We start from the raw sequence: 21,090 nt of genomic DNA on the forward strand, positions 1-21,090 counted from the left end.
GTAGGTGGGGCGCTGGGCGAGAGTCACGTGCCCGCTGCGGGGCCGCGCAGGGCGTGGTTGTGGCGTGCGGGCGCGCAGGTCAGCGCCAACCCGCACCCGCGCAGGCGCAGAGGCCGCAGCGTGGGGGCGAGCGGGCCTGGCGAGCGCTCCGGCCTGGGCTGTGGGCGAGGTGGGGCGAGCGCCAGAGCGGCCGGGTTCGATCCCGACGTGACACTGGCGGCTCCTGGACACTCCCTTTCCTTTCTTTTCCTCCCTCCCGTCCTCTCAGTGTGATTTTCTTGGTGAGTTATTTGCGGAAAAAGGGACACTGTAGAAACCAGTGCGTTCCCGTCGCATGCCTTCCCCTTTCCGCTACTCGGTTGTCATCTCAACTGTCCGTCTGCGCTCATTTCCCAGGCTGCCCAGAACTCGCCGTGCGCCCACGTCCCGCGGTCTTTTCCATCCATCCACCTGTCGCGCCCCTTCCCATCTGTCCACCTGCCGCGCCCCGGTTCTCCCCTCAGCCCCCCCTGCTTTCTCCCGCGGCTCGCCGGTTCTCTGCTCTCCATCCTGTTACCCTCTTGATCGGGCCTATCTTAGGTCTTTTTCCACTATGTGTGGACTTTGTTTTTTAAACGAACAGCCGAAACCAAAGAAGCCTTTTATATGGACCCTTTAATTTTTGCACATTTATTTTGATGTCCCTTTTTGAAATTGTCTTTCTGAGAAGCGGTTTTCTTCCGTTCTGAACCCATTTGGTCCTCCATAAACCTATTTATACACATATGACTGCTGGGAGAAGCTCATTTAGAAAGACCTTTGCCGTCCTGGGTTTCTAAAAGATTTTGGCAATATGATTTGAGAAGGAAGATCTATAGATGGTTGTGAACCAACCTTCCGCTGGCCCCTCAGCCTAAAGGGAATAAAGGTGCCCGCAGATGCGCGAGGACACCAGTTTTGGTCGTCTTACTGCCTAGGTGCTAGGTGGAGGGATTAAAACAGCGAGGTGGCTTGGTTGTTTTTAGTTCCTACTTAAAAGGCTGTGTTGAATGTGTAGGTCTTTATGAGATTTCACTTTTTATCCCAGGCGTTAAACAAATATTTTATTTCTGATCAGTGATGTCTTGGGGATGATTCTCCTACACATCAGATTTTCATTTTTCGAAACATTTTATATGTATATACTACCTTGCCCTTTTTTCCTTTTTTCTTTCTCTCTCTCTCTCTCGCTTTTTTTTGCTTAGCATGTAGAGAGAAAAGTTCTGTTCTCTCTATATGCTAAGATTTGAACTAAGGACTCAGAATGATAACACCATTAACCAAGTGCATAGTCATTTGCCGAAGCTTATAAATTTTCTAATTAGAAGGAACACTTTGGGACTGTTTACGTTAACCAGTTTCTAAAAGAACAAAGAAAAACATGATTTCTCCTCTTACTAAGAACCAAGTGGCCTTAGCTCACTTAGTCTTGACTTTCTGGTGTTTCTGAATACAGTATTTCCACTGATATTAGTAAACTTATGGTTTAAAAAATATTAAACAATTTAAGATCTCACTGTAGTATATTTAGTTTACAGTTATGAAATTGCTAAATCACTTGGAAAGGAACTTTTTTTTCTTAAATAATTGGTCTGTAATTCTGTTTTTCTTTTGAAAGCATGTTTACAAAGAATATATTTCTAAATTTTATAATTCCCTCAAAATGACAGTACTGTCCAAGGAAATGCCTGTATCCGGTATGTGCACAGGGAATTAGTGTTGATATACCATTTGAGGTCATGAACTTTTTCTGTAAAGGGCTAGATACATAATCAATATTTTAGGCCTTTGCAGGCCTGATGGTTTCTGTCTCAACTGCTCTACCATCATAACTCATAAGAAGCCAAAGACAATACAAAACAAATGAAAGCAAAGTTTTGTCCCTGTGAAAATTTACAAAAGGGCGGTGGGCCAGATTTGGCCTGTGGGTTGTAATTTGCCAAACCCCTGATGTAAACAGTTGTGTGCACAAATTAGGTGTTTTTTTTTTTCTTTTTTTGGCTCTAGATTATTTTTATCTACTTAGATGAATATGAAAATGGGCACAGGTGGGAATACAAAATAAGCTAATCGTGAGGACTATAAACCCTGTATAAAGACATACTTTACAATATTTTTCTAAGTTAAAGAACCTAAAAGGGTACTTAAAAAGTCTTGAATTAGATACTCGAGACCATTAAGAGGATATCTAACAGCAAAAGGAAACAACAGGAAATACTTAGCTTTGATACTAAGATAAAGGCTAAGATGAGTGGTGACCTTGTAAAACTGCTTTTGAGTGTCAGATCCCTAAGATGACAACATGGCACTGGAGTGTGTGGTCCTTCCACCCTCTCCACCTCGATATATGTTGGAAAGTAGGAACTGGCTGGCTGAAGGGCTCATTGAGAGGTTTTGTTTGCTCAGTCAGAAGCAGTAGAGCTTTACCTCTCCCTGGTTAGTTTATGTCCTAGTATCTTGCTGTTTTTTGTTATTACTTATCGAGAAACTATTGCTGTAAAAATGCAGTAATTTTTAAGAATTTTTAAAAACCTCAATATCTTCATAAGATAATAGACTAGATTTAGTCATTCACCTGAGAAATTGAAATAAAGATTGCATTAATACTGGATGACAAGCATAATCATGGTGTATTTTTGGAACTTCATTGAACTATAGCCAGTGCTGCTCATGAAATAATTTTTGAAGTGCTGTGTCTTATGTTTTATCTTGGAAGATAAAACATAAGAGAGTATAATACTCTCTGGAAGAGAGTATAATAACATTTTAAATGAGTGACAAATGCTAAATCGTTTTGACTAAGTAGGATTTTGACAGTTTCACAAAGGAATTGGAAACTAGGTAATTTTATAATGGAATTAAAAAATTCTTCTGGACTATTTTCAAAGTAAAAATTGATAATGGGTTGAGTTTGATTTTGGTTGATTATCACTCATCTAGTGTAAACTTAGGAAAACAGTAAATAGGTTACTGAAATTAGTGTGTATTTCTGATTTAAAATGCAACTTTATTAGCATTCATAGGAAATAATTTAAAAGCAATTTAAAAAGTGATTTCTGTACTTTTTTCCCCCTTGAAAACTTCATTCAATTTTGATCAGCTAGTCACAATAAAATTGTTAAATTTTGTGCCTTGAGGTCACACAGCACTTGAATTAATGTGTACATGTGGACTTTTTGTTTTTAAAGTTCTTGCTGTGATACTAACATACGTCAAAAGCTCCCCTGTAAATTATCAGTAAAAAATTAATGCATAATTAATGCATAATATCAGTAAAAAATTAATGCAGTAAAAAATTAATGCATAATAAAGTCGTGTAGATCTTCCATCCTCTGAGGAGTTAGAATAACAAACATTTTTGCGTAGAACTTGGCTCTACAAAAAATATTTGAGAACATTAAGGATACTGTAAAACCTGAGTACTTTATGGCCAAGAGATTTGGTCTTTAAGTACTGTTTTTGACTTTTGACTCTTACATGATTGACTTCCATTTAATTTGAAGTAGTTTTGTCCTTTGGCTGAAGAAAAATTGCCTGTATATGACCATGGTACTGAAAAACATACTAAAATATAAAATGAAAAATGTCTAATGACATGGCTTTGAATCAAAGGAAAATGATATGCAGTCAATCTTCATTTTTTACAGGTACCCACTAAAATTTATAACCCCAAATTAATATTTACATCACTTTTGCAGTCATTCATGGACACACTCACAGTGGTGGAAAATTTGAGTTGCCCGATGCACATGTTCCAAGCTGGGTCAAGCAAGGCGATGCACCGCCTTCTTGTTTCAGCTCTCAATCTGTAAATAAATGTCCTTTTCCAGTTCTGTTTAGTGCCACATTTTTTACATTTTTGTGCTTCTAGTTGATGATTTTGCTATTTAAAATAGCCCCAGAGCAGAGTGCTGAAGAGTACAACTTGCTGTCAGGCGCCTAACAGAGCAATGTGTGTTAGATCAGCTTCATTCAGGCGTGAGTTAAGAGTGCTTTTGGCTGGGAGTTCAGTGGAAATGAAGCAACAATATATATGTTAAATATATATGTTAAACAGAAACGCACAGAAAACAAGTTTATGTATTGATCAGTTGGTGACATGTTGTGACTAGAGGCTCACAGGAACCTAACCCTGTATTTCCCGTAGGAGCAGCAGTTCAATATCCACTAAGTCAATATTCATAGTAACTTTATAGAACATAATTACTATGAGTAACGAGAATTGACTATATTACTTCTTAAGAAAAACTCAATTTCCAGGTAAAAGTTACATGCTGTAGGCTTTTTTCTATCTTCTCTTGTCATATGGTTTGCTCACAATGGATGTCGAAGCCCTAAAATTAACTTATAGCTAAATGTTATAAAACAAAATTTAGTATGTAACTTAAAATAGAATTCATCTTCTTTATTTTTCTTTAAAAATGACATTTGTTACATATTACAGCACTTAACTGCTTCTAGAGTCAGGATGATTTTTTTTGATGAAATAATATTGATACACAATAAATTGAACTGTCATATAATTTTCTGTTTTTAATTCATATAAAACAGGAAAAGTAAGATTACAAAAGTTAAAGCGAAGTTAACATGTATAATGTTTGTGTTACAATCTTCTACTTTTAATGGCATTGATGTTAAGCATTATAGCCACCAACAAGAGTGGGGAAAAAGATCATTTAAAAGATGTAGTGTCCATAAAAACAAGTCAGCTACTCGGAGAATATACAGTTAATACTAACACAGACATCACAAAGTTATGCACTGAGAACTAAAAAAGAAGACACTGGTTTTATAAGCAAAAGCCTCCTGAATAGGAGGTTAATCAGGCTGTTTTATTCAGTGCTCTCAAAATAGTGTTAAAGTACAGTACCAGAATACAGTTTAATCAAAGAAATTGCTGTTGGGGTCCAGCGTACAGTTCTCTGATCCTTGGTTTAATCTAGGGAAAGGATTAGACTGCATGGCAAAACAGTTCTCAATTTACAGATGAGTACCACTATTTTCTCTTAAGGTTTATAAACCAAACCATAAAAAAAAAATATGCCTAACCTTGTGCCTAGACATTCTGATTCAATTTGTATGTTTTTAGTCCATTGTCTTTGAGTGACAATGATTAATATGGCTATATATACGAATATTCTTATGTGCCAGCCACTATGGTATATGCTTTGCATTTATTATAAACTCGTTTAAATAGAGCTACCTGTGTGTGGCAGATGCTTCATTTGCACATTTTACAGTAGATATTATCATATACAAATCATGTAGTGATTCAAATGGATAAAACAACCTAAAAGAGTAATTCAGACACTCATTTCATAGCTTTAGTCCACTGATTTTTTTCCTTTGATCACTGCACATACAGTTAAATCATTAAAATTGTATCATTGTGAAAGATTTTGTACTTATTATTTGGTTATATTGTATTTTATATTGCTTGATGACAGAAATTGCTTCAGTTCTAATGTTTAGTAAAGTTCTGTAAGACACACGTGTCGTTTAATAACAGATTGGGGAACATGAAAAGGGTCCATTCATTATTTTATTATACTTTAAATATTTCAGATGGATATTTTAATAATAGACTAGTCTATATGTAGAATTTTATGATACTGTGTGAAGTTATGATTAACTTGAGATTTTTTTCATTATAGACTCCACTTTTTGCTAAGATTGACTTTGCCTCCGCGTCAACAGACTCTTCGTCTAAGATTGATTCCCGTGTGTCATATGTTTACAAGTCAGTGGGAATTAAGCACAGCACATACAAGCTGAATACAGTTTAATAAAAGCTGAAAAGCCAAATAAGGAAATGTACTTCTTCTCTTGACAGTCGTAATTTAACTTGTAAGTTAAAATTAGCTTAAAATGGTTTAAATGGCTAATTACAGACCACAGTTTAAGTAACATTGATAATCAGAATAGTAAATGATTGAAAGTTTTCAGAACATATTTAAAGGTACCATCTAATATTTAGTGTGCTTAGTTGCATTTTGATTCTACCACAGAACATGTGAAAAACTCCACTACGTGTCTGTGAAGTTACCTTAGTCAATTTAAATGAGCAGAAGTGATTAGCTTGCATTTGACTGAAGTTACCTGAGTCAACTTAAATGAGCAATTTATTAACTTGCATTTTACATACAACTGAATTTGACGTGTCTGGCATACATTTGTGTTTAACGGTGAGTATATTCCCAAAAACAGGCATTCATTCGACCAGTATAAGGGATTGCAGAGCCGCTTTGGACGCCAGAATAGTTTTTTCCTCTTATCATTGGAAAATTCCCAAGTTTCTTTGCTATCACCCTGGAGTCTTGAGTTTGAGTTAAGTCTCCCCACTGATGATGTTTGTAGGACAGAGACAAAAGTGATGGTCCCATGCAGATAAGGTTATAGATATGTAGCCTTTGACCTTGCCAGTGATTATAAATTTTTCTTAACTATTTGCATATTATACCTTTCACTTTAGCTTTTTTAAAGGCCTTACATGAAAAATATGTAAGAATGATTCTTAACAGTATGCATATAAAAGGCACATGAAAAAAAAAAAAGTCATACCTTGCCCCTATAGTTTGGAAAGTTATTTAAGCATTTTATAAGCAAATATTTTATTCTGGTTTCCTGCTGTGAATTCTATAACAAGAAATTTATGAGTAACATGATGGCCTAATAGTCTATCACATGTTCATATAACTAAAGAGAAATTAAAGAGTGAATTGCAAGTAAATAGCATTCCAACTCCAAATAATCCTTGTTTGCATGCGTTATAAATTAAAAGGTAGTTTTCATTACAGGAAAAGAAATACTAATTTGATTTAGCATATATTTTTTAAAAAGCATCTATGATATGGCATTTTCTGAATTACGTTTCTGTTGCATAATAGTTACACATTATTAAGTTTTGATTATTCAGTGCTTTGAGATTTGAAAGATTTTTAAAAGGATAATATGCAATATATGAGAATTGGGGTACTAATACTTTTTTAAATGTCCCATAAATTTGGAAGAGCTTCAAATAGTTATGTACTGTGAGCATGATTATATTCAATCGTATTGGGATTTTAACTGTTGAAATTAGTAACCAAATGTCTTTTGTTTTGTTTTGTTTTTATGTTTTGAAAAGGGCTAAAGCCGGTGTTTAGGTTGGCTTGGGCAGAAAAGTGAAAAGAGAATGCTCCACTTTAACCGATGTCAGCATCTGAAACAAATAACTCAGAAATGTTTTTCTGTTATACACATCAAAACGGATAAACACGCCCAGCTATTTCTTTCAAGAACCTTTGCACTTGCAGAATTACGGAAGTCATGGCACTCAACCCAGTCTCTTGTCGGAGACAAAAATATTGTCCTGATGGGACCGCCTGGTGCTGGGAAAACAACAGTAGGCAGAATAATAGGTCACAAACTAGGTTGTTGTGTCATAGATGTGGATGATGATATCCTTGAAAAAACCTGGAATATGAGTGTGTCTGAAAAATTACAGGATGTTGGTAATGAGCAGTTTTTAGAAGAGGAAGGAAAAGCTGTGTTAAACTTCTCTGCATCTGGAAGTGTGATTTCCCTTACTGGGTCCAATCCAATGCATGATGCTAGCATGTGGCATCTGAAGAAAAATGGAATAATCGTATACCTGGATGTACCTCTAATAGATATAGTTAGTCGTCTAAAATTAATGAAAGTAGAGAGGATTGTAGGTCAGAATCCTGGAACATCTATGAAAGACTTACTTAAATTTAGAAGACAGTATTATAAGAAGTGGTACGATACTCGTGTTTTTTGTGAAAATGGGGCTTCCCCAGAGGAGGTAGCTGACAAAGTGCTTCACGCAGTTAAAAGATACCAAGATGTGGACTCAGAAACATTCATTTCAACAAGATACTTTTGCCCCAAAGACCATGAGCAGAAGGTTTCGACGAAATTCTTCAGCGAAGCTGTGATTGAAGGATTAGCTTCTGATGGTGGACTCTTTGTTCCTGAGAAGGAATTTCCAAAATTAAGCTGTGGGGAGTGGAAAAGCCTAGTAGGAGCAACCTATATAGAAAGAGCCCAAATACTGTTGGAAAAGTGCATACATCCTGCTGACATACCTGCAGCTAGATTGGGAGAAATGATCGAAACCGCTTATGGGGAAAACTTTGCCTGCTCCAAAATCGCCCCTGTCAGGCACCTTTTAGGCAACCAGTTCATCCTGGAATTATTTCATGGACCAACAGGGTCATTTAAAGATTTGTCTTTACAACTTATGCCCCATCTGTTTGCACACTGTATTCCACCAAGTTGTAATTATATGATACTAGTAGCAACCTCAGGAGACACAGGGAGTGCAGTCTTAAATGGTTTTAGTCGTCTTAATAAGAATGACAAGCAAAGAATAGCTGTAGCCACGTTTTTTCCTGAGAACGGAGTAAGTGATTTTCAGAAAGCACAAATAATTGGCAGTCAGAAAGAAAATGGATGGGCAGTGGGTGTCAAGTCAGATTTTGATTTTTGCCAGACAGCTGTAAAAGGAATTTTTAAAGATTCTGAGTTTACTGGCTTTCTTACTGTGGAATATGGGACAATCTTAAGTTCAGCTAATTCCATAAACTGGGGCCGACTGCTTCCCCAAATAGTTTATCATGCTTCTGCATATCTTGATCTCGTGAGCCAAGGATTTATTTCTTTTGGAAGCCCAGTGGATGTCTGTATCCCCACGGGGAACTTTGGTAACATTTTAGCAGCAGTGTATGCCAAAATGATGGGAATTCCTATTCGCAAATTTATTTGTGCCTCTAATCAGAACCATGTTTTGACTGATTTTATAAAAACAGGACATTATGATCTAAGGGAAAGGAAATTAGCCCAGACCTTTTCACCAGCAATAGATATTCTCAAATCTTCAAACCTGGAACGACATTTATACTTGATGGCTAATAAAGACGGACAATTAGTGACAAAATTATTTAATCAATTAGAAGAGCAGCATCACTTCCAGATAGAAAAGATTCTAGTTGAGAGACTTCAGCAGGATTTCATAGCCGACTGGTGCTCTGAAGGAGAGTGCCTAGCAGCTATTCACTCCACCTACAATACTTCAGGGTATATTTTGGATCCACACACCGCTGTTGCAAAAGTGGTTGCAGACAGAATGCAAGACAAAACTTGCCCAGTGATTGTCTCATCTACAGCTCATTACTCAAAGTTTGCACCTGCTATCATGCAGGCTTTAAAGATTAAAGAAATCAACCAAACTTCATCAAGTCAGCTTTATTTATTGAGTTCATATAATGCATTACCTCCACCACATGAGGCTTTATTAGAGAGAACAAAACAGCAAGAGAAGATGGAGTACCAGGTCTGTGCAGCTGACGTGAATGTCCTGAAGAGTCACGTGGAAAAACTAATACAGAATCAATTTCCATGAGTTTTCTGAGTAAAATTTTTTTTTTCTGGTAATAAGCATGCAATAATAAATCACAAAAGGCGATTTGGAGTACAATAGCATTTTGTTTTTTATGTAAATATCTATGTCTATATGTAAATTGCCTTTTGGAATTTCAGTAGCCTTGTCTCTGGTTCTGAACAATTTACCTGTACACATGCTCCTTGGATCCCTAATCTAGAAGTGACAAAAAAGTAGCATAGTGCATGGACCCTTGTGCTATTGTGCTGTGATTTGTACTCCTGAGGGATATTTCATTTTCTGCTTCATCACCCCCCACTTTTAAGTGGACCAAAATGTCTGGTAATTAAAATATTTAAGCATAGTTGTTAAGTACTATATATGTAACCGTAACTAGTTCTCTATCGATGAGAAAGATTTACCATTCAAATGGCTAACTTGCATATAGGAATTAGTCACCTCATGTATTAAGATAGAGCCAGTGTGTTCAACTCAAACTCCATTTGGGCTACAATTACATGTGTCCTATACCATCCAGATCAGATAAGTGCTCTGTCCTCTCCCCTTTGGATGTTTATAGTTAGAAGGTATAGTTTAAAAATCAAGATACATGGTTTAAATCCAGGATGTAATAATCAACTACTTAGTGGATTCAGAAATAAAATTACTATTTCAAGAGAAAAAATTTTCAAACCAGATTATTTGAATAGTCTTAATAGAAGTATGTTTTTATAGTTATTGGTAGTTTTCTGTATTATACGGAGTCCATTCGTCTGTAATCTGCCCATCGTCTCTTTTCAATGAACATTGTGTTGACAAACCACACACAATTGATGCATATATTTAATTTTTCCTTCTCCACACATTTGTGAGTTTATTGGATGTTTTATTTCTGAATTAAAGATTGTCCCTGAAAGGATGTTAGCGTAAGGAACTACTCTCAACCACAAGATGGCATTCCTAACATAATTTGTCTTTGCTGATGACATTCTATTTCATTTTCTGGGAGAACTACATGCATGAAAAACACATTAAAAGTTATAAAGAAAAAATTGAATAATTAGCAGAAATAATTTGCTTAAATTTTTAAAAAATTTAAACTAATGTGTTAACATTGAATCTCTTGCTTAACCTCTAAAAAGTCAGTTCTAAAATTAAAAATTGAAAACCAGGAGCAGTTATAAGAAAATAATGGAGGATTCAAAGTTTACTTATTCATGTATGTCTTAATTATTTTATCATTTGCTTTTAAGGATATTTGTTTCAGTAGATGACATTTAGAAAATGTATCTAAATGTTCCTTGTGTGTATGAGAATACACTTTTTCTGAGAGGGAAGGACAGTGTTTTTTTTTTAAAAAAAAATTTCTGGCTTTAAGAACTGTAGTTAAGGAGACAACACATAAAAATTAAATCATGTATAACAGAAAGAGTTACTGCAAGACATTCCATGAATAAGTGAAAAAATGAGTGATATAGTCAAGTGCTATAAGATTGCCATGGAATAGAAAAGATTTCAGAGGACAGAACCTGTGGTGAGTTTTGAAGGATGGGAAGATTTTTCTAGGTGAAAAGGAAGAGGAAATACATTCTAGGCAGAGATGAGGGAAACAAGGAAATGTCCAGGAGAGCCTCTGCATTTACCCGTGTTCTCACTTCCGAAACTTACTGCATGCTCTCACTTTTTCTCAAAACCAACTCTGGCCCTGCCTCTCAGCTAATAACCTGGCCTCCTTCAAGAGGAACAGCTATCAGGTGTGATGCACCTTGGTTTCCCATCACCAAATATACAAATCTGTGCCTGTTTTTACCCTTCCTACTCCCTTTTGGTTGAATTAGGTAGTATTCCTCTTTTCAAGGGCCAGCCTCTCCTGGTGTGCATTGGACCTGTCCTTCAGACGACTCAGATAACTCGTTTCATCACCTCTCCTCTCCTGTTTCAACTCCTCCCCTCTAGTGGAACCTTTCTTTCTCTGCCATTCAGATGTTTTCTTTTCATATGTTAAAAGCAGGAGAGCAAAAACAAAACCTAAATACCCATTTTTCCCCATCTACTCTTATTTTTTTGCATTTTAATCAAGATCAAGCTTCTCCGAAAAGTTGTCTATATAATGGTCTCTCTTTCGTTTGCTCTGGAGTGTGCCAAATATGTACAGTTTAAGGATGAGTAGTAAATATCCCTGTGCTCACTACCTCTCTCTGAGAGCAGAGCATGACTCATACCTTTGATCCTCATTGTGGCGCCTCTTTGATTACATTCGCTCTCTTCTCACGGGTACCACTCTCCTTTCCGTTCGTCATCTCCCTATTTGAATTTATAGTTTTGCACTGCTTAATTTTGGTCTCTTTGAATTCTATGTAAACGCAATCATTATGTGTGCTTTCCTCAACTTTTGGCGAAAAACTTTAAAATTCATCTATGCAGATGAGTGAAGCCACACTTCATTAATTTTTATTACTGTATAACATTATTTTTTTGAATCATTCAAACAATCTATCATTTTACCAGTTAGTGGATATTTAGATTGCCTGATTTTTATCTGTTCTTGTAAAATTTGTGTTGAAGGCTAATGGATATGGACTTCCAAACATTTGTGATTCTTTCTAATGACATGTAAAAGTAGACTTCATACTTTGCCATTATTAAAATAAAAATTTCTGGTTTATGAAATGAAAAATCGTTATCAGTTTTCAGGCTATCCTTGTGCAAGCTTTCTCTTTGAAATTGTCTTATCATGTCATAAATAGTCAATTTGTAAGATTTTTGAGAAATGAGATTTTAAAGTTACATATTAATGGAAATTGTAAAATATGTTTCCATTAAATAGAGTTTAGAAGGCAATAAATTGTATGAGGTTTTTGTGAGATTTTAATAGCGATTCAATTTTAAAAACATTTATGGCAAATACTGTTTCAATCCATTAAATCATTTATAAACGTTTTACAATTCAGACTACATAATGTTAATTTTTTTAAAAAGCTGTTTTGATGTGAACTCAAACCCATGGAAACATAAAAATACAGTTCTTGTCTAAGGCCATGCCACCCTGAACGTGCCTGATCTCATCTGATCTCAGAAGCTAAGCAGGGTCAGACCTGGTTAGTACTTGGATGGGAGACCACCTCAGAATACCAGGTACTGTAGGCATTTAAAATATATATATATGGTTCTTGTCCCAATCCAAGAATATGAATAAAATCTAGTATGAAATAGTTATTTGTGTGAATCCCATCTGTGTACTCTGACCACCAAAATCATGAGTTTTATTTCTTTGAAACTAAAAGCAAATAAGCTCCTTCAAAACCAAAGTTAGAATACACTCCTCTGATTCAAAAAAGCAAAGCCAAGAAATTTGCTAGTGTCTTGAAACAGAAAAGTTTTCAGAGGACAGAGAACATGAGGTGACAAGAAATCAAATTGCGTGTTATATAGCAGTACTCTGATCAACTGGCAATATTTTGACCAGACCCGACATCCAAAAGTTGACTTTGTTTCTCGGAAGGGTATGATTAGTCAATTTAACTATTTTTCTTTTTAAAATCGTCATCTCTTTCTGAGTTCTTAAGACTTTCTTCATCTAACTGGTAATAAGAATTGTTGTGAGAAGTCACTGCTTTGAAGTTACATGTGCAGATGTGGCACTGCATTTTTATGTGGTCATCAGGCTTTATAGAGATTTTAGTGGCCTATGAAATGCAGAGTTCCTAATGGCAGGTTTAATTTCATTTATAAATATTAGGGGAATTTATAATTTTACATAATTACAATGGATTGTTTTAAATAAATTATCATATTTGGTGAATGAGTCCTAAAATTAATGCCATTTAATAATAAATTTAATGGTATCTTTGTGTTTGTTTTGTTTTTTAAAAAACAAATGTCTTATTATTGATTACTCTAGATACCTCATATAAGTGGAATAATATAGTAATTGTCTTTTTGTGACTGGCTTATTTCACTTAGCATAATGTCTTCAAAGTTTTAATCCATGTCACGCATTTTGTTTATGCGTTCTTCCATTGATGGTCATTTGGGCTGCCTTCACATTTTTGGCTATTGTAGATAATGCTGCTATAAACTTGGGTGTACAAATATCTCCTCAAGAACTTGCTTTCAATTCTTTTGAATATATACCAAGAAGTGAAGTAGCTGGATCATATCATAATTCTATTTTTAATTTTTTGAGGAACTGCCATACTGTTTTGCATAGCAACTGCACCATTTTATATTCCCACCAAAGGAAACTTGTATTTTTAAATTGTGTTTCAACAAATAGTTATACATATACTTAGTTTTAAAAGTCAGTTAGTTACCTTCCTACACCCACGCTCCAGAGGTAAAGCACTTTGGAATCAGCTGTTTGCTCTGGCATTTTTTTCCTCCTTATGTCTTGATAACATACTTAACCACTGCTCTAAATTTTAGCTTCAGATATCTATTCACATTCTTGTAAGAAAGATAAATATTTAGTTCCACTTCATCCGTCCTGCTCCTCTACCTACTCATTTCCTCACCTTCTATCCTTCCAATATAGATATGTTATCATTTTGGATTAGATCAATATCAGTGTTTCTATTATTATGACTACATATATTATCTACGGCTTAGTTATACTGTATAATACTCTTTTAATTTAAATTGTATTTATTCCATTTGCTTAGTTAGCTATCTATATATGTAACAAATTCATCTCCAAACTTTTTGCCAGATACACAGATGTCAGATTCATTAGATAATGTATAAATCTTAACTTTCTCTTGAAGATTTCACTTTTGGAGGCCTCTGTTCTATTCCATTGCAAATCGGTTGATCTTTTAGAATTAAAGTACATTACTTTAATGAAGAACTATTAAGCAGTCATTAACTTGCTCTCTGGCTTTCAAACTGTGCTGTTGCTGGTTTTTTCATTTGCTGTTTTTGTCGATTTGTGACTTTCTTTTTTAATGACTTTACCGCCATTTTAGTGGTGCCAAAAAGCACCACCAGTGATGTGAAGTGAGTATTGTTTCTGGTGCTGGCCTCTAAAGTTGATTCTCTAGCTTTTCTGGAGATTTTAGAATCTATTTTATTATCTTCTAATAAATTCATTTTAAGCTTAAACTTGTTCAGAGTGACTGCTAGTAATTGAAATTAACAACTCTGCCTAACACAGTACTAAATGATGATTACAGGTAGAATTAGTAATACTGACACCAAGTGTTACAGAGTGGTTAAACATCTCTAAATTGTTCCATGAGACTTTAGTATGTTATCAAAGAAACGAACAAAAATATGTGCTCAGATGGTTTTAGAAAATGTTGCCTTCTATATTCTCTTTTTATAGATTTACAATGCATATTAGCATATTAATCCTCCTTTAAGGAAACTTGTTTTAACTTCATTTAAGCCTTTCTTCCCAAACTTATTTGTCAATTGAAATAAAACATAAATATTTTGCTGGACACTCTTCAAAAATGTTGGAATAGGTAAATATAGGCTCGAGAATTTGGATAGGTTTAATGGATCTTAAAATAGTGCTTCTAAACCATTTTTTTCCCTAAAGATCAAGAAACGATTTAATCCAAACTATTTGAAAGTCAGATGAAAACTAAACAATAATGAGAGTACAATATATATTTGTATAGATGCAGCTACAATGGAACTTAGAAATGTAAGGCCTGAAGTACATTTAATATGTACATTTAATATGTACATTTAATAAGTATGTATGTATGCATATATATATGTATGTCTATATCTATATATATACACATATATATATGAAAATAAATGAGCAAGTTTTCAATTAAAGAAGCTAGAATAAGAACTAATACTCCTCCCAAAAAAGATTTAAGAATTGAGAAAAATATCAACCAACATCCACGACTGCATTACCTTCATCAATCATAACCATAAATTAGCTATAAATGTAAGAGGCAAACATTAACGCATTCTGTGAAAATTGATTGGTCATACAGAATTACAGGTAAGAGTGCTATATTTAATTATTATTTATAATTTTGTTTTATACATTGTTTAATCAGTAAAAGTCATAAAAAGATTATGTGTTTTTTTCAGAGAGTCAGTTACTACTACTGTACTGAATATATGGTAAACCTATGATATTATTACCTTTCTAAAATCTGAAAATTTCTTAATTCTAAAATACATTTACCCCATGGATTGAGTGGCCTGATTAAAATGATTCAATACCCCAGCTTGACAAAATTCAAGATTATTCATATTTGTTTCGAATTTTATAAGGCTCAAGTCAAACAGCAGAAGTTTTCAGAAAATACTTTTACTTGCCCTTGATATTACCTTTGTTCTGGGACTCTCCAATCTGCTTGAGATTTTAAATATAATTGGTTGACATAATATTTAAACAACTGCCAAATCAACATGGGTCATTCCCAGAAAATACATCATTTCTTGTAAATTCCACATCTGTGTAGGGTTCTTCTCCATTAAAATAATGTAACTTAATCCTGAAAGATCTTAGTAGCTTATTTTTTCACAGTATTCTGTATATTTTCCAGAAAAAGAGTCATCGGGTAGAGGTACCCCATTTTTCCTTCAGTGTTATAGCCTACTATGAAGAAATACAGAACATCTTTCTCTTGAGAAAAGTTGAGTATAACAATATTTTACTGGCAACAGAAAGAAGGAAAATATTAGTTTTAGTCAGGTCAAGATTATAAAATTTCTACTGGCCAAAAGTACTACCAAAATAAAATGAAATTTTAGGGAGAAAACAATCAAAGTTAAAATATCCTTTGAAATATGCAGGTCGTTCTTTTCAAAGAGGAAAAGTACGTGTAGGAGTTTCATAAAAATAATTACATATATATTATTTGATTTGATTTTCCCTAGACCTCAGAAAGGGTGATAGTGCTTTGACGTGGTCACCAGATTGAGAGGTACGGACGTTAAATTTTGTTTGTATACACAGAGTAATCGGATTTAGAGATCCTATCTCTTTGCTAATCACACTTATGAGGGAAATATTACAATGTAAATTAATCGACTTGTAATGGTTGATATATTTTTCCAGTGATCACAGATTTGGTCTTCTCCATCTAGAACTCTTTATCCCTTATATGACGATATCTAGGAAATGAGCAATCAGTAGTTTACTCGGTAAAGACGAAGTCGAACCAAAGAGAAGATAGTTTTAAAGGATATTTCACTCACAATACCTGTACTTATCCCACAATAAAGAATGCCTTTTTAAAAGGGAACCTTTATACGTTGTTGGTGGGATTGCAAATTGGTACAGCCACTATGGAAAACAGTATGGAGGTTTCTCAAAAAATTAAAAATGGATATACCTTTTGACCCAGCAATTGCACTTCTGGGTATTTATTCAAAGAAAACCAAAACAATAATTTGTAAGGGTCTATGCACTCCAATATTCATGGCAGCACAATTTACAATAGCCAAGATGTGGAAGCAACCTAAATGCCCATCAACAGACGATTGGATAAAGAAATTATGGTTTATATATACAATGGAATATTACTCAGCCATTAAAAAACAACAACAACAACATGAAATCCTACCATTTGCAACAACATGGATGGACCTAGAGGTTATTATGCTGAGTGAAATGTCAGACAGAGAAAAATAAATACCATACGATTTCACTTATATGTGGTATCTAAGGAACAAAGAGAACAAACTAATCAAAAACAGACTCACAAATATAGTGGACAATTTGGTGACAGACAGAGAGTGGGAGTTAAGGGGCTGGGAGAATGGGATGAAGGGTCAAAGAAGTACAAATTAGTAGCTGATAGTTGGGCACAGGGATGGATTGGGAGCACAGCATAGGGAATGCAGTTAGCATTAATATCATGGCTAGGCAGAAGGTCAGGGGAGGGAGGGAGCAATTGGGGGGATTGTTTTGTGAACTATATAGATGTCTGACCAATGTACTGTATACTTGGAACTAATTTAAATAAATAAATTTTTTAAAAAAAGTATGCCTCTTTAGCAAACAATATTCTTATCTATTTGACTCAAAGTCATTCTTCCCTGGACAGTGCTAGGTAGACCCTGCTAAATCTTGATCTTTGGGTGGTCAGTTCATTATACTTCAAGATCAAACACTTTAGGTGAACATGTTCCTTTTACAAAACAAAAAAAGTCTTAGTCTCAGTCCTTGGGAAGCTTATGGGCAATTTAGACAAGTAATTGGACTTATTATAAGATTGCATGATAAATATTACAATCAGGACCAGACAGAAATATGGTGTGCCTTGGAGAAAGCTAATTTGATATTTGGTTCCCCTTTAAACTGATATTCTTGAAGTATCTGTTCCACTTGTCTTTTGGCGAAAGACCACAATTTTGCACAGACTACCCCACCACAAGCGCAGTTCAGGGAAGGATGGAGAAGGACCTCTGCTGGCAGAGGATACCCTCTCCTATGTTGTCCCAAGCAGCTCAGCTCTAACTCCAGACTTGTATACCCTAACTAGCAAAACAAAAACACAGAAGCTAACCAAACTCACCTTCTTCGAAAGGCAGTTTAGAAATCATTTATTGCTATTCAAGCATATTCTTGGGTCTTCTTACCTTCTGATTTCTAGAAGCTAGTCAAAGTAATCTTAACCACGTATAGGATTGATGAACAATTTTTTTCTCTCTGCAATGTTCCTAATGATGCATGTCTTTGGTGCCCTGGACAAATGCCTGGCTGGCTTTTCTGTAATTCACTTCAGGCTGTTGATTGTGTTTTACACCTGAGGCTATTGGATGGGTGCCAAGAAGAGAGACATCGAAAGACCGAAGGATTAGAAGGCATTCTAGAAAAAATGATCACATGTGAACCAAAGTTTAAATGTCAGGTGACAGTTACATGGGTAACTTGGTGGGCAGAGGGAACAACATGGCATGGAGTATGGTATGTATTGTTCAGTTTGCCTGGAACAAAATGTGTATGTATGAGGTTGTGAGGATGAAGCTAAAAAACCAGGGAGGAAACAAACAAACAAACAAACAAACAAACAAACAAACAAACAAATAAATAGGGAAGATCCATAAACGTACACTTTTCTGCAAGCTCTGAGGTGTAATTTTAAGTAGACTACCATAATCATCGTTTTATTTCAGAAAGATCATGGTGGCTACTGGGTGGGGGTGAAAGTGTTAGGCTCATGGACCTGAGGCCAATTAGGAAGACAGAGCATGGACTGAAGGGGTGGAACCAGAAGGGATAGGCAGTTTCAAAAAATATTTAGGAAGTCACTTTATAGAGTTCGGTAACAGAATAGATAAAAAGGGTGTGGAGAGGGATTCTGATTTAAAAACTAGATAGATGATTTTCCCATTTACAGAGATCAAGAATATAGAAGAGTATGAGATTTCATGATGAATACAGTGGGGAAGAGATGGTTTTGTAGCCTAACTCATTGAATAATTAATTTTCACTTTAATTTTCCATCACATCTTAAAATAAATATTCTCCAAATCTTCTCTTCGAAGAAGAGAAAGCAAAATGACTCTGTTACTAATGAAAGCATCTGGGGGATTTGGAGAACTTGACCTCCAAACAAATGTATTTCTATTTCTCCCCTAACTTCCAAATCGGTCTTGCTCGTCCTTCTTTTTGCTTTTCCTTATTATGTTCTACTTCCTAAAATGACTTCCTAAATCCTGCCCATCTATTTGTCAACATTTTCAAGCTGTCTTCATTTCATTGTTCCCTGAGCAGTCACCATTCCTGTTATTTAGCTTTAATATTCACATGCTGTTTCCAACTCTCCTTTACTTAACTTACTAAAATCCTAGCTTGCTTTCTTATAAATATTTATCATTTTTAACTTAATGATAAATTTTCTTAGAAGTTCAAATTCTTTGATACTTGTGAAGGTGTCAGTATATTATTGTCTAAAAAATAAATTCTTAGTTAATTGACATCTTGGTATACTCCATTCTGATAACAAACAACAAAATGGACCCCACAATAAATCATTAAGTTTTAAGCTTGTTGGGCAGCCTTCTTTATGTAAGGGAATAGTTTAATTTACAATCACTTTCTAAGGTATGAAATATTAGAGGATATTTTAGATTCTCTTTGGATACCATTTTTGTTCAATATTCGCTCCCAATTTGTTTGTTCATTGTTTTACAGAATAAGGTATCATAGGAAATGATTTACCATAAAAAAGAGTTGTTTTACCTTTGGGGTTATCAGGACAAATTATAGAAGTCTGACAGTGTCTGAAAGAGTCCCATGAAATCTATGCTTTAACAGACATGGAACAGTGCTGTGTCCCCATCCCTGGTCTGTGTCACAGTGCTGGCCGTGCCTACATATTGTCATTTCCACTTATAACACACAACTGAAGAATTAGATGTTTGCTTAACTCTTAGGAAACTTAGGTTTACAATGTAATAGATACTGTTCTTATAGTGACAGTGAGCACCTTTTTCATCTGTGTGGGCCTCTGTTTCTCAGTCTACAAAATTGATATCTACCTATTACGAGGATCAAATAAAATAGTGTAAGTGATTTTAAAAATGATATATCACATTATTCTTATGGGTGCTGTTACTTTTACTGTCTTAAATTTTGAAAGAACTTCTCTTAGAACGGTGGTCTCTTTAGAATTAGTTTCCTTTTTGGAGAATGATTTTAATGTATTCAAGAATAATCTCTACAATCCTATATTAGGTCGATTTCTGATATGATTACTAGTTATTGACACTGGGATAGAACTGGGAGAATATGATTTTAAATGCACACTTTTGGGGTTTTTTTTTTGCAGTTACTGAAAGGTATGTTTCTCATAATGTCAACCATGTGGAATGACCTGGACCTACATTGCTTGTTCAGGACTTGGAATGAGAAAGATTCAATAAGCTGTCAAAGGTAGTACGAGTTATTTAAATAAAAATGTGTGCACTGAGATCACTTTGATAATTTGTTTGCATTGCAGATGTCTCTATAAGGAACTCAAATTTTTCTCTGCCACGAATTATGACAGTCATTTTAGCAGAATATTGCTTTATTTACTCTGTTACTGTGGATTTTCAACGATACTTCTGTGAAATGAATTTAATGCTACATAACAATTCTAAGTGCCAAAATCTTAAAGTTTCAATTTTTTTTTAATAGTAGGATTACTGTGATAGATACTGCCTTGGAGAGAAAGTGTTGAGCTTTACTTGAATACCCAAATTCAGTCTTTTTAATAGGAGCTATTTTGCTCTTGTCCTTTCATTCAAATGGTCACTATATTATGTTCCTGACACTTTCTTATTCCTTAGCTAGAAGCAGTATATAAATTGTTGTCAAGATTTTTAACTGAATGGTATTGTTTCAGTCACCTATTACTGTGTAACAAACTACCACACTTAGTGTCTAAAAAGCAGTCACCACTTGCTGCCGACCCTGTGGATTAGGGGTTCAGGCAGAACTCAGTGAAAATGGCTTATCTTTGTGCCACACGTTGTCAGCTGGGACAACGTGACTGGAGCTGGAGAATTCAGAACAGCTTCACACCCAAGTCTGGGCCTTGGTGCTGGCTGTTATCTGTGGTGCCTCCATTCTCTTTTGTGTGTCTTCTCTCTTCACATGGTCTCCCGTCCTCCTGGGCCTTGCTCCTCATGTGGCCTCTTTCCAGTAGGATAGCCTTTACTTAGTTAAGTTGCTAGGTTCCAAAAACAGAAGTGGGAGCTACAAGGCTGCTTAAGGAACA

The 21,090-nt window shown here is 35.2% G+C and overlaps 1 protein-coding gene and 1 pseudogene across 2 annotated transcripts; both read left to right on the forward strand.

Annotated features, from left to right (window-relative positions):
* The first annotated feature begins 81 nt into the window (after nt 1–81).
* Nucleotides 82–9,767, forward strand: THNSL1 (threonine synthase like 1). Of its 2 annotated transcripts, XM_039877579.1 has the most exons (4): nt 82–281; nt 5,673–5,865; nt 6,027–6,203; nt 7,145–9,767. In XM_039877579.1, the coding sequence occupies exon 4, from the start codon at nt 7,193–7,195 to the stop codon at nt 9,422–9,424; it is 2,232 nt and encodes a 743-aa protein (XP_039733513.1). In that variant the 5' UTR covers nt 82–281; nt 5,673–5,865; nt 6,027–6,203; nt 7,145–7,192; the 3' UTR covers nt 9,425–9,767. The 2 variants fall into 2 exon arrangements, with proteins under 2 accessions (XP_039733513.1, XP_039733512.1); XM_039877578.1 differs by lacking the exon at nt 6,027–6,203 and having other exon boundaries at nt 83–281.
* Nucleotides 9,768–12,431: 2,664 nt separating this feature from the next.
* Nucleotides 12,432–12,550, forward strand: LOC120614768 (uncharacterized; annotated as a pseudogene).
* Nucleotides 12,551–21,090: the final 8,540 nt, after the last annotated feature.

Source organism: Pteropus medius, unplaced genomic scaffold, assembly GCF_902729225.1.
Source record: "Pteropus medius unplaced genomic scaffold, Ma_sr-lr_union100, whole genome shotgun sequence".
NCBI lineage: Eukaryota > Metazoa > Chordata > Mammalia > Chiroptera > Pteropodidae > Pteropus > Pteropus medius.